The sequence below is a fragment of the Bison bison genome, unplaced genomic scaffold (assembly GCF_000754665.1).
Source record: "Bison bison bison isolate TAMUID 2011002044 unplaced genomic scaffold, Bison_UMD1.0 scf7180017864233, whole genome shotgun sequence".
Classification (NCBI taxonomy): Eukaryota; Metazoa; Chordata; class Mammalia; order Artiodactyla; family Bovidae; genus Bison; species Bison bison.
Window position 1 is genome coordinate 4,840,832 of NW_011494805.1, and position 14,278 is coordinate 4,855,109.

The following is a 14,278-nucleotide window of genomic DNA, read 5'->3' on the forward strand; positions in this document are numbered from 1 at the left end:
CAAGACCAAATACTTGATCTTGTAAAATGAAGCAAAACAGTTAGATGTTAAAGTCCTGAAGGTAAAGGTCGTTTTTTACTCATCTGTGTGTTTTCGTCAAAGTCATGTGGTACATGTACCACATGTACAGCATGTGGTACTCAACAAGCCTTTGGTTGAACGAAATAACTTACTGCTTCCTTTTTGCTTGGTCCTGTGTGTTGAAGGTCCTGTTCATTGGAATGAATTTTTCCCTATTGCTGATGGGGATCAACAATCTCCGATTGAGATTAAAACCAAAGAAGTGAGATATGATTCTTCCCTCCGACCTCTTGGTATCAAGTACGATGCCAGCTCAGCTAAAATCATCAGTAACAGTGGCCACTCCTTCAACGTTGACTTTGACGACACGGACGACAAATCAGGTTGGCGTTACCTTTTTTTTTTCTTGCTTGGGGGTGAGGAGTTTGAATGATTGGATGGTGCGTTCTTCTTCTCTTTTAAAAAATTTCTTTATTTTTAATTGAAGGATAATTGCTTTACAGGATTGTGTTGGTTTTTGCCAAACATCAGCATGAATCAGTGGATGGCTCATTCTTATCTTCCACATTTGAAACACTTGTGTGTTCCTTGTTAGTGTTCTGCTAGAACTTGTAATAAAGTTGTGTTTGATTAGTTCACAGGATAAGGTCTTATTTATTCACACTGTGAATAAATAATGGGCCAACCGGAAAAAAAAACAAAAACTAGTATATTTGTTAACTGAATGAAGTAGAAAAGAGCATTTCCTGAAAACGAACATTTAATCCTCCTTCAAGTATACTTCTTGCCCAAAGAATAGATGATACCAAGTTTAAAAATAGATGAAAGAGAAAATTAGAGAGAATCATATTTTGGAATACCTTTAAAGGTTTCTGATAATTTTTTAATTTTATTTTTAGTCTAACGTTAGGATGATGCTGTATTTATTAATGAAAAATACAGTTAGATTATAAAAATCCTTATTTAGAAGTCTTCATGCATTCGTTATTTTGGCCTTGCCACTTGACTTGAGGAATCTTAGTTCCCCAACCAGGGATCACACCCAGGCCCTCTTCAGTGGAAGCCTGGAGTCCTAACTACTGGACTACCGGGGAATCCCCCATTTAGTCATTAAGCTTAGATTTAGATAAGTAATAAGGTCTTCATGTGTTTATATAATGTTACGTTGTTAGCAAAAATGAAACGCCCATTCCATTTCTTCCTCATCTTTCTTAACTTCATAAAAGTGATTCATTTTCATCAGAACATTTTAGTAAATGCGTAAGAGAGGGGAGAAGCAACGTCACTTTTTACATTTATTAAATTGTATTTCAAGCCCTCAACTTTATGAACCCATATTAACAGACATGATTGATGTGGTAGGTACACTATAGTAGTCCAAGGTTTCTAAGTACAAAGTTTATACCCCCTATAGTAGTTTGATACTGTTTATGATATCTCAAGCAAAAAACTGAGGCTATCCATTCCGACTTTTAGAGTAAGAACTGATTAGCTTGTACTTCATCATAAAAACCTTAGTTATGAAAAATTCTTCCTCTAATTTGTGCAGTGATGATCTGGGTCTTCTCACTCCCTCTCTTCCCCTCTCTCTTCCTCTCTCATTTTCCCTCTACCTTGGGTTAATCAGTGGAATCAGTTTGTCTGTTTCCACCTTTGACACTGGGTCTGTGATGGGTAGCATGTGCCTTCACCCATTAAGCGAGGGTCTCACTGCTATCTAATGAGATTACCAGGGTTAATTGGAAATCACCATAAGGGCCTTTGTATTCCTCTGATCCAGAAGCTGCATAAATATAGGTCATGATTCTCATTCTTTTTTTCTCACGATAAATGAGGGGGATGTTTCATGGTGATTTGAGGGGTTAAATTATTTAAAAGGTGGAGACCACCATAGCTAATACAAGCAATAAAAAACACAGATACTTCTGTAGCAGGTCACTTTAATTTGAATAAAGCAGTTTCCATTTTGTAAAGAAGCAGTTCTTCCCCAAGCTAACTCTGAATCCCACCAGTCACAGAACCACAGGCAGAAAGCTTTCTGCACAGTCCTGGCGGGGCTTCTTTGGTTGGGCTGCTGCACAACCAAGGTTAACCTGGGGGAGCTGCCTTTCAGAATTTTAATGGTCCTATAAAAGGGGGACAGGTGGACACGAAATTCACCCAGGAAGGAATTTCAGAGGAAGAACTCCTATCGGCCATAGTAAGGGAAATAGTAATCAGATGAGGAAAGACAAGAGTGCTCTCACCGGAGCGTCTGGTTTTTCTGAAACCAGACAGGATCCCGTCTCTCTGGGAATCTCACCTGGCTGGCTCCTCCAGTCAGGTCCTGGAACATCCCCGACCTCCTTCCTATAGAACTTCCCACACTGCATTGTGACTGCCAGCTGTTTCTTTCCACTCAGCTAAAATGAGCAACAGCTGTGTCTTACTCATCTACCTAGCATGGCACCTAGCACAGAAAGTAACCAATAAACGTATGTTTCAGTTAAATTGAAGTGAAATGAAGTCGCTCAGTCATGTCCGACTCTTTGCGACTCCGTGGACTATAGCCTACCAGGCTCCTCTGTCCATGGGATTTTCCAGGCAAGAGTACCGGAGTGGTTGCCATTTCCTTCTCCAGGGGATCTTCCCAACCCAGGGGATCAAACCCAGGTCTCCCACATTGTAGGCAGATGCTTAACCATCTGAGCCACCAGGGAAGTTTCAGTTAAAACCATATTTTTGGGGGATGATTTTTTTGGAGGATATGGAAAATACTGTGATACGGCATTATGCTATATGTAGGCGAAGGTGGTGGGCTTAGTTGCTCAGTTGTGTCCGACTCTTTGTGACCCCATGGACTGTGGCCCGCCAGCTCCGCTGTCCGTGGGGATTCTCCAGGCAAGAAAACTGGAGTGGGTTGCCTTTTTCTTCTCCAGGGGAACTTCCCAACCCAGGGGTTGAACCCAGGTCTTCTTCATTGCAGGCGGATTCTTTACTGTCTGAGCTGCCAGAGAAGCCCTATATAGGCAAAATCTCAATAAAATTATAAACCACCAGCAATCAATTAATATTTACCATTTGATACATAAATAGGTTAAACATTGGTGGATTATTCATTGTTCAAACATTGAATTTTTTATAGGCTGTGGTACTAATTTTGAAATTTTAAAAGGTGAAATAGCTCTTAGAATATAGTAAATAACAGCCCTGTCATGACAAAGGGGCTCATGTAACTCAGTGAAGCTGTGAGCCGTGCCGTGCAGGGCCACCCAAGACAGATGGCTCGTAGTGAAGAGTTCTGACAAAACGTGGTCCACTGGAGAAGGGAAGGGCAGCTCATTCTGGCATTCTTGCCACGAGAACCTTATGGACAGTCTGAAAAGGCAAAAAGATAGGACACCGAAGATGAGCCGCCCAGGTTGGGAAGTGTTCAGTATGCTACTGGGAAGAGTGGAGGGCAATTACTAACAGCTCCAGAAAGAATGAGGCGGCTGGCCCAAGGGGAAATGATGCTCAGTCATGGATGTGTCTGGGGGTGAAAGTAAAGTCTGATGCTGTAAAGAACAGTACTGCACTGGAACCTGGAATGTTAGATCTGTGAATCAGGGTAAACTGGAAGTGGTCAGGTAGGAGATGGCAAGAGTGAACATAGATATGTTAGGAATCAGTGAACTGAAATGAATGGGAAATGGAAAACTTAATTCAGATGGCCATTATATCTACTGCTGTGGGCAAGAATCCCTTAGAAGAAATGGAGTAGCCATCATAGTCAACAGATGAATCTGAAAAGCAGTACTTGGGTGCAGTCTCAAAAACAACAGAATGATCTCGGTTAACTTCCAAGGCAAACCATTCAGAATCACAGTATCCAAGTCTATGCCCCACTCACTGATGCTGAAGAAACTGAAGTTGACCAGTTTTATGTAGACTTACAAAACCTTCTAGATCTAACACCAAAAAAGATGTCTTCATCATAGGGGACTGGAATGCAAAAGTAGGAAGTCAAGAGATACCCAGCATAACAGGCAAGTTTGGCCTTGAAGCAGAGCAAAGGCTAACAGTTTTGTCAAGAGAACATGCTGGTCATAGCACATGCCAAATGCCCTTTTCCAACAACACATGAGATGACTCTACGCATGGATATCACCAGATGGTCAACACCAAACTTAGGTTGATTATATTCTTTGCAGCCAAAGATGGAGAAGCTCTATACAGTCAGCAAGAAAAAGAGACCTTGAGCTGACAGTGGCTGAGGTCATGAGCTCCTTATTGCCAAATACGACTTAAGTCGAAGAAAGTAAGGAAAACGACTAGGTCATTCAGGTATGACCTATATCAAGTCCCTTATGATTATACAACGGAGGTGATGGATAGATTCAAGGGATTAGATCTGTTAGAGTGCCTGAAGAACTATGGACAGAGGTTTGTAACATTGTACAGGAGGCAGCAACCAAAACCATCCCAAAGGAAGAGAGATACAAGACGGCCAAGAGGTTGTCTGAGGGGGCTTTACAAAAAGCTGAGGAAAGAAGAGAAACAAAAAGCAAGGGGGAAAGGAGAAGACCGACCCAACTGAAGGCAGAGCTCCTGAGAATAGAAAGAGAGATACGAAGGCTTTCTTAAATGAACAACGCAAACAAATAGAGGAAAACGATACAATGGGAAAAATTAGTGATCTCTTAAAAATACCTGGAAACATCAAGGGAACATTTTGTGCAAAGATGGGCACGATAAAGAATAGAAATGGTAAACAGAAGAGATTAAAAAGAGGTGGCAAGAATACACAGAAGAACTATACAAAAAAGTCTTAATGACCCGGATAACCATGATGGTGTGGTCACTCACCTAGAGCAGGACATCCTGAAGTGTGAAGTCAAGTGGGCCTTAGGAAGCATTGCTATGAACAAAGCTAGTGGAGGTGATGGAATTCCAACTGAGCTATTTCAAATCCTAAAGATGATGCTGTGAAAGTGCTGCACTCAATATGTCAGCAAATTTGGAAAACTCAGCAGTGGCCACAGGACTGGAAAAGGTCAGTTTTCATTCCAGTCCGAAAGAAAGGCAATGCCAAAGAATGTTCAAACTACCATACAGTTGCACTTACTTCACATATTAGCAAAGTTATGCTCAAAATCTTTCAAGTTAGGCTTCAGCAGTATGTGAACTGTGAACTTCCAGATGTACAAAAGGATTTAGAAAAGGCAGAGGAACCAGAGATCAAATTGTCAGCATTCATTGGACCATCGAAAAAGCAAGGGAGTTCCAGAAAAACAGCTACTTCTGCTTCATTAACTACGCTAAAGACTTTGACTGTGTGGATCACAACAAACTGTGGAAAATTCTTAAAGAGATGGGAACACCAGACCATCTTGCTTATCTCCTAAGAAACCTGTGTGCAGGTCAAGAAGCAGCGGTTAGAACCAGACATGGAACAACAGACTGGTTCCAAACTGGGAAAGGAGTACGTCAAGGCTGTATATTGTTGCTCTGCTTATTTAACTTATATGCAAAGTGACTCAGTGCTGTGCTAAGTCGCTTCAGTCATGTCCAACTCTTTGCTACAGTATGGACTGTAGCCTGTGAAGCTCTTCTGCCCATGGACAGAGGGTTGCCATGCCCTCCTCCTGGGGATCTTCCTGAACCAGGGATCGAACCCACATCTCCTGTGCTGGCAGGTGGGTTCTTTACCACTAGCACCACCTGGGAAGCCCTATAGGTAAAGCACATCCTGCAAAACGCTGGGCTGGATGAATCACAGCTGGTATTACGATTGATGACTGACGTGAGAAATATCAACAACCTCAGAAACGCAGATGACACCACTCTAATAGCAGAAAGGGAAGAGGAACTAAAGAGCCTCTTGATGAAGGTGAAAGAGGAAAGTGAAAAAGGAGACTTGAAACTCAAAAAACTAAGATCATGGCATCCAGTCCCATCACCTCATGGAAAATAGAAGGGGGAAAAGTGGAAGCAGTGACAGATTTTGTTTTCTTGGACTCCAAAATCACTGCAGTCAGTGACTGCAACCATGAAATTAAGAGACAGTCGTTCCTTGGAAGGAAAGCTATGACCAACCTAGACAGTATATTAAAAAGCAGAGACATTACTTCCTGACATAAGTCCATCTAGGCAAAGCTATGGTTTTCCAGTGGTCATGTATGGATGTGAGAGTTGGACTATAAAGAAAGCTGAGTGCCGAAGAGTTGATGTTTTTGAACTGTGGTGTTGGAGAAGACTCTTGAGAGTCCCTTGGACTGCAAGGAGATCCAACCAGTCCATCCTAAAGGAGGTTAGTCCTGAATACTCATTGGAGGGACTGATGCTGAAGCTGAAGCTCCAGTACTTTGGCCACCTGATGCGAAGAACTGACTCATTGGAAAAGACCCTGATGCTGGGAAAGATTGAAGGCAGGAGGAGAAAGGGATGACAGAGGATGAGATGGTTGGATGGCATCACCAACTCCATGGACATGAGTTTGAGTATGCTCCGGGAGTTGGTGATGGACAGGGAGGCCTGGTGTGCTGTGATTCATGGGGTCGCAAAGAGTCGGACACGACTGAGCGACTGAACAACAAAGGAACACCAGTCACTTGGTGGATTCAGTGGTTGTAGTTTGATTTTTCAACTCTAAAAATTGTCAGTGTCTCAGTTATAATCCTGTTATCTAGTTCTAGGTAACTGCCCAAAGTCGACCAAGTGTACAGGATCTCAAATTACACATTAAAAAGGAAGAAGAAGCAGGAGCAGTTATGGGGCGTGTGAGCACACCTTAGTCATGCTCTCCCACCCCTTCCCAGCCAAGATACAGAGATGGCGCTGCTCATGTGTTCCTACCCGAAACACAGTTGCTGGCCCACTGTAAGCTCTTAAGGGTTGCTGTATGAATGAGTGAGTGGAGAGTAAGTTGACGTGCATGTGCTCAGAGCAGAGGAAGCCAGACTTGTGAAGACTTCCTGGATCCAGAAAGAATTCAAGCCCCAGCAGCTGGGACCATTCCTGTCTCCTCTCTCTCTCTCTCTCTCTTGCTATAATCCTGGTGGATTTGTGCTCTCTGTTTCCTCTTTTCCTAGATTCCAACCAAAACATAAGCATGCTGTTCATTTACTTTTACTTCAGGGAGCTGTTCGCCCCACCACGACCAGGCCACGACGTTCATTAGATTCTCCGGGTCCTAAGACTTTGCTCTTTAGCGGTGCGCCGGCTGATTCAGTAGCATCCTTACGGACTGAAGGTTGTGAAGGAGTGCTTCTCTTTCTTACTTTATAAGGTTCACTGACCCGGGTACTGTCATCCACACTGGTTATCCAGGAGAAGGAGGTCAGTGCTGCCCTCAGGGGAGTTGTATTCTAGCGAGATAGACCGTAAATGCGTTAACAGATAAGTGTTTTGATTAAAAAAATTTTTTTTTTTAATTTTGTTTTGCCAGCCTTGCTTGTCATTTTGGGCAACTGACTACTGTGTGCTAACAATTTAAAAAAGTTAAGTTCAACTGAATAATGTGTACGTTTCTCGTTGGTCTTTGCAGCATATAGCAAATGACTGATATCTATCTACTAAGTTATTACAATTTCCCAAACTTTAAAATTAACCCTGCTTTCTTAATCAGTATAGACCTCTTATATGAGTTTTACTTGAAATAGCTTTTTAAAATCTTATTGGAGGCATATATACATGTATGAGGCTGCCCTGGTAGCACAGATGGTAAAGAATCTGTAATGTGGGAGACCTGGGTTTGATCCCTGGGTCTGGAAGATCCCCTGGAGATCATATATATATATGATTTGGGTGAAATAATTGCTAATTTTAAAATTTAAGACGGCAACAATAATATATTTATTCATCTAGGTTGAAAAGTAAGATGAATAATTTGACTTCTGCAAACACTAAATCAGCCTCATTAAAAATAATTTTTGTCACCATTATTTATCTTATAGCATTGTGTAGCTGTTTTCTTATAAACCATCTCAACACTTGTGATGAGCCTTGGTATTTGGACTCATTTTTTCCCACTCTGTGTTTCTTCGGTAGAGCACTGCTCCTCGAGCATGGTCTTCGTGATTAGACATTTGCTGACCATAGTCCCAGGTTGGACATTTTAATCGAAACAAAGTCCAGATACATATAGAGTAAGGCGGTCTCCATTGCGTAACTAAGCAGAGTTGTGCTAATCTGGCTTTTAGACCCTGGATTCAGAGCAAGCTTTCAAGAGATCACCCAGTGTTCTTGGACATTCCCTGATAGCGTGTGTGTGATTTTTATATCACTGTCGTTTCCTGAGCCAGCTTGTTTGTATCTTCTTCCAAAGTTAATTCTGCGTTGATCCCTCAGGCTCTCTCATCCGCTTTTTATATGTGAAGGAAAGACTTCATGGTTCGGCTCAGGTCTTATGCAACAGCAAGGGAAAAAGAGACAATAGGAGTGTTGATTTCTTTTTGTTTGAAATGCCGCTACATCCATGCTGTATGGAGTCACTTAGGGAAATGTGCCTTTTAAACTAATTTATCTGTGAATCATCCTTGAAACTGTTTGTCTACATACAAATAAAATATTTTATTCATTCCTTTGTCAAATATTTACCACTCATCTCCCCTGTGATGGTTACCCCGCTGGGTGAGGGTGTGGCAGGGACCCCAGCAGACAGCCTCTGTCCTCCTGTCCAGTGGGAGGTGAAACTACAATTTGCTCTTTGTGTCAGAGTAACAGAAGAGTGAGCTCTAGAGTGGTGTAAGTGGTTCTCTCTTCCCTTCTGTTTTTCAGATGGCTCGAAACACAACGATCTTTATCTATCTTAAAGAAATCTGGACATAAATGAATCTAAAGGAAGTCCCAACCATTCAGTCTTACAAAAGATTTTATTACATATGCCCCCAATTTGTTTTTCCTTAGGCAGTTTTGGGGATCGTAGAAGTTAAAGAACATTCAGTCCAATCTCCTAATTAAAAATAAGCAAACAATTACAAACATAGACAAGAGCTGAAGCCTATAGACGCACGCTTAAGTGAGTTTTGAAAGATGGCACAGTTTAGTTGCTGCTGCTGCTGCTAAGTCGCTTTAGTCGTGTCCGACTCTGTGCGACCCCATAGACAGCAGCCCACCAGGCTCCCCCGTCCCTGGGATTCTCCAGGCAAGAACACTGGAGTGGGGTGCCATCGCCGTCTCCGATGTATGTGTTAATATACAGTATTTGTCTTTCTCTTTCTGACTCACTTCACTCTGTATAATTGTTTTGTCTTTTATTTATTGTTGTTTGTAGAAAACTTCATGATGCTGCTTAACATCTTTTGCTGCTTATATGAGGTGGCTCATTCTTGATGAGTTTTGAGATATATATGTATATATATTTCTTCTGAAGAGGAGGGTCATTTAAATTAGCTACCGTTTAAGGCTGCACCTCACGGATCCACACTCAAGCCTATTGGTGTTGATGAAAGATTAGTTGTGCTTTTGATGTAATCAGCCTACCCTGCTTTCTTATCCTCACATATCCTTTGAAGATTTGCCCAATAAACATTAATTGGGAGGAGACAGTTTAGGACTGTTTTCTACTAAGAAGCTTAGACTTAAGATATGATTCTGTTGGCATGGTTTTAGAGATCATATGTGTTGAGGCAAAGGACTAAAATATACTCTGCCAAAGTGACAAAGATGTGATGGATTAATTTAAAAGAGTTAATTTTGTTTTGTATTTCATGTTTCTCCAAGAGGATGGGATTCGAGTATAGAAGATGTGTTTACTCTGCCAGTTTCTGTAGTGATCGTAACCACAGTGAAAAAGCAGCCACAGCTAACGTGTCTGGCTTGCTGCCTCTCTGCCAGGCAGTGATAAATGCTTTGCCTCCAGTTTTTGTTCTGTTTTCACAGCAGCATTAGGAGGAGGTATACTCTTCTTGAAGTTATAGACATAAAAGCTGAGGTTTCAAAACTAGAGGATGTGTGCAAGACGACCCAGTAAATAGAGTGTGAGCCCAGGTCTTCTAACACTGAGGCCTGTTCTCAGACTGGAATGCTGGGCTGGTCTACCGAGTTCAAGGTGGGCCTCTTTACACTTCACATTCTTATTTAAAGAGGCTGACAGCCTCCATTTCACAGAGCAATTCTTTATCTCGATGAACTCCCAGTTTTTCTACTTTCTAACCAGCATGTCTGTTTCCCAGATATTCTGTCTCCCAGGCATCTGATTTCCCAGATATTCTGTAAAAATCTATTGTGGATTCTCTAACCTTTTAAAACACTTGGTTTTATTCCTTGCATACCTAAAAGTTGTATTCTTGTCAGCAAACTGAATGACACATTTATAAAAAAATCCCTTGGAGGACATGGAGATGTTGAATGATCCAGGACGATGCTGTGGCTTGTGGACATTCACATGTTTTTCTTTCCTGCTAACAATTTGAACTGTATTGATGTGTAGTTCTGCGTGGGGGCCCCCTCACTGGAAGCTACAGGTTACGGCAGTTTCACCTTCACTGGGGGTCCACTGATGATCACGGCTCTGAACACGTGGTGGACGGCGTGAGGTACGCTGCAGAGGTGAGTCAGCAGCCCTGTATTCGTGGCCCAGAGTTGTTCCCTTCTGTTTTAGTTTGATTTTTATTTCCTATTGGAATATAGTTAATTCACAATGTCATGCAACTTTCAGGCATACAGCAAAGTGATTCAGTGATGCACGAGCATATATCTGTTCTTTCCCAGATTCTTTTCCCAAGTAGGTTATTGCACAGCATTGAGTAGAGTTCCTTGTGCTGTACAGTAGGTCCTTATCATTTAAAAATTTGATTGGAGTACGGGAGTACAGTTGTTTCAGGATGCTGTTAGTTTCGGGTGGTTCAGTTATACATATTCACGGAGCTTGTCTATGTGATGGGATTTAAGGGACGCACGAGACAGCTCTCCTTACACCAGATTCGTTTATCTCAGTGGCTGAAATTGCTTTATTGTGTCAGCATGAGAGTTTATCAACACGAGAGCCACAAATTTGCCCCTTCTGGGCCTTAAAGCTCAGGGTTATTGTGCCCTTTTTAGAAATGAATAAACTGCAGACAGATTAAGTGGAAGGAAGGGAAAGAAACATTTGTTTCAGGCCCAACTGTGTACACACATGCAAAGTCCATATTATAGAGTTAATTGTAAATGGCAAAATTCCTTTAGCGACAAAAAGTAAAGTCACAAACTCTCCTGAACTCTACCTTACCTCTACAACCTCAAGTATTAAAATGCAGTCTCTGTTAATTCTTCAAGTCCTTGGTATGAAGTGTTCATTGACTTGTTTTTTTCCATTGGGGAGTTACTTCCTTTCCTTATACCTGATATTCATTAATTATATTCTGCTTTTTCTAATCCTCTGGTTAAAGGATAAAGCATACTATTCTTTAAGTTTTAATTAAATATTCTTCACGTTTATAGTTAAATATTGCTAACACCTAGTTTTACCATGAGATGAAAGTGAATCATTGTATGATTCAACCAAAGCTACTTAAGTGAAAATATATAATGCGTCAAGGAAAGTTATGACCAATCTAGATAGCATATTCAAAAGCAGAGACATTACTTTGCCAACAAAGGTTCGTCTAGTCAAGGCTATGGTTTTTCCTGTGGTCATGTATGGATATGAGAGTTGGAATGTGAAGAAGGCTGAGCGCTGAAGAATTGATGCTTTTGAACTGTGGTGTTGGAGAAGACTCTTGAGAGTCCCTTGAACTGCAAGGAGATCCAACCAGTCCATTCTGAAGGAGATCAGCCCTTTCTTTGGAGGGAATGATGCTAAAGCTGAAACTCCAGTACTTTGGCCACCTCGTGCGAAGAGTTGACTCATTGGAAAAGACTCTGATGCTGGGAGGGATTGGGGGCAGGAGGAGAAGGGGACGACAGAGGATGAGATGGCTGGATGGCATCACTGACTCGATGGACGTGAGTCTGAGTGAACTCTGGGAGTCGGTGATGGACAGGGAGGCCTGGCGTGCTGCGATTCATGGGGTCGCAAAGAGTCGGACACGACTGAGCGACTGATCTGATCTGATAACGCGTCTTGTAAGTAGTCTCAGCAAGACAGAGCAATGTTACCAGCCATGTTCAATTTTTCTTCATTTTTTCTCTTAATTACTGAGTTGTGGAGTTGAGGTATGCTTTCATAGCCCTGCTGATGACAGAGATTCAGATTCAGACTTCTTTCCAGTTTTCTTTTCCCACTGGCGTGCACAGCTGCTCTCTGAGACCATCAATCGAAGCTTCCTTTTTGCCTACTAAAGCACTTTTGTTTGAGGCTGAGTGCTTAGGGTATGTGACCTGCCCTGTCCCTGGGCTGGAGGAATAAAATCTACGTTTAAAATGGACAAAAAAAAAAAAAAAAAAAGCCTGGAATGTGGAAAGTGGGACTCCTGAATCTGTATGGCGTCTCAGTTTATATCACCTACTGAATAGTTTTCGTGTTTGCTTCCTAGAGTTTTGTGTTCTAAATTTGACATCTTCTTCTAAATCTCAGAAGCTTTGTGGGGATTGAGAGCTGGCTTTGCATCACTGTCGTAATTTTCCTAAGTCAGGCAAGTTGGTCGCATTGCTTTATAGTTAAGCCTTCTAACCTCCTACACTTGAAAGCACACTCTGAGAGAGGCCGACTGTGAGCTGGCAAGTGGCCTCCTGAAAAGGGCTCTCAGATCCTGCAGTTCGCCAGCGGCTCAGAGTCCTGACTTGTAGAGCAAGGACCATCTTGTTAGGTTTTCCTTCTTGACGTGGCTAAAGCTTTGACTGGAATTTCATGCTGTTCTTAGTGTGTATTTCAGGCTGTTTAGTTCATCTGCTCACGCATGCGCTCATTCATTCATTCTTTTGAGATCCTAGCGTGTCCCCAGTCAGGGCCCACTTACCCGCGCTCATCATGAAGGGAGTACTGGGAATGAGGAGGGGTGGTCAGGAGCACTTCCTCACGGTAGAGGTTTCTAACCGCAGGCCTGAAGGAGGAGCAGGAGTGGGCCAGGCAACGCGGAGAGGGAGCTGCAGAGAATCGTGCGTGAGCACTCGGGGCGGGGAACAGTATCACCGATTATCACACATTTGAGGAACAGAATGGCCGGTGTGGTTGGAGCATGAAGAACAAAGCGGGGTTGTCAGGGGTGAAATCAGGGAGGCCGAGGGGCCTGATCGTTCGCAGATGAATCGTGTACGGATCGCAAACACTTTCAGTGCAGCGGGAAGCCGCTGACTGTCTTTGAATCAAGAAGTGGTCATCTTTGTGCTTTAAAAATACCAGTTTAAGCTACAGTTTGAAAACGGATTGGGTTGAAGCAGAGGTGGGTCAAGGGAGTCAGTGAGGAGGCTCTGGGGGCAGTTCCAGGTAATAGAAGAGGGTGCCCTTGGAGCGTTGGCCGGCGGAAGTGCTGCTTCCTTGGGGTTTGGTGATTGATCGGAGGCGAGGGGGAGGCGGGGGAGGACTCAGTGTTTCTGTCGAGAGACAGGAAGGCTACTGGAGGGAGGGGCGGGTCTGGGTCAGACCTCGGGGTCGGGGGTGTTCAGGGCTGACAGTAAACAAGTAGATAAGTCGTATGCGGTAAGGTCTTTAACAGGAACACCACATGATCTGGTGGAGTGACTGGGTGCTTACAGAGGGCCTCTTTGGGATGACACGTGATCATCTTTGAGACTGAATGGCCGGAAGAAGCCACCTGGAGGAGATCCAGGGAGATCTTTCTAGTGACTAGGAACAGCCGGTACAAAGGCTCTCAGGCAAACGACGAGGTTGGCATGTTCAAGAAGAGAGACCTTGGCTTCCAGGATTGGAGCGAATGAGAGAAGTTGTAAGTCATGTCCCAGAGAGGCCACCGGGACCACACCGCATCGGGCTTGGGGGCTTAGCAGGCAGTTTGCAGTTTATCTCTGTGTAGCAGGACCAATCAGTGGAGGGTTTCGAGTAGGGCAATGGCATATTCTGGTCTATACTTTATAAACTATAACTAGCTGCTCTGTGGCAAAGAGGTTGGGCAAACGTGGAGGAAGCAGGGAGGCAGACTAGAAGGCTGTGAACGTGTTCACATGCGCAGTGATGGTGACTTGTGCCATGGGGTAGTGGAGGTGAAGAGAGTTAAACAGGTGCGGGATATGTTTGGGAGGTAAAATCCCTGCTACCTGTCCAGGAGAAGGGCGTCCAGACTGAAGGAAAGAAAAGAGAACTCAAGCCAAAAGACTATGGCTTGAGCAGCTGTGAGGATGGTTGTGCTTTTTGCTGAGACGGGAAAGCTCAGGGAGGAGCAGGCTGAGATAGGAATTAACTGCTGGGATGTGTTAA

The 14,278-nt window shown here is 43.1% G+C and overlaps 1 protein-coding gene across 1 annotated transcript in view; it reads left to right on the plus strand.

Moving 5' to 3' along the window:
* Positions 1–322: 322 nt before the first annotated feature.
* The window catches only part of LOC104993100 (carbonic anhydrase 13-like), a 34,230-nt gene continuing 20,274 nt past the window's right edge, over positions 323–14,278 (plus strand). Inside the window, exon 1 of the mRNA XM_010846216.1 lies at positions 323–404. Coding sequence (XP_010844518.1) covers positions 327–404 — 78 coding nt within the window. The 5' untranslated portion in view covers positions 323–326. The remainder of the gene's footprint in view (positions 405–14,278) is intronic.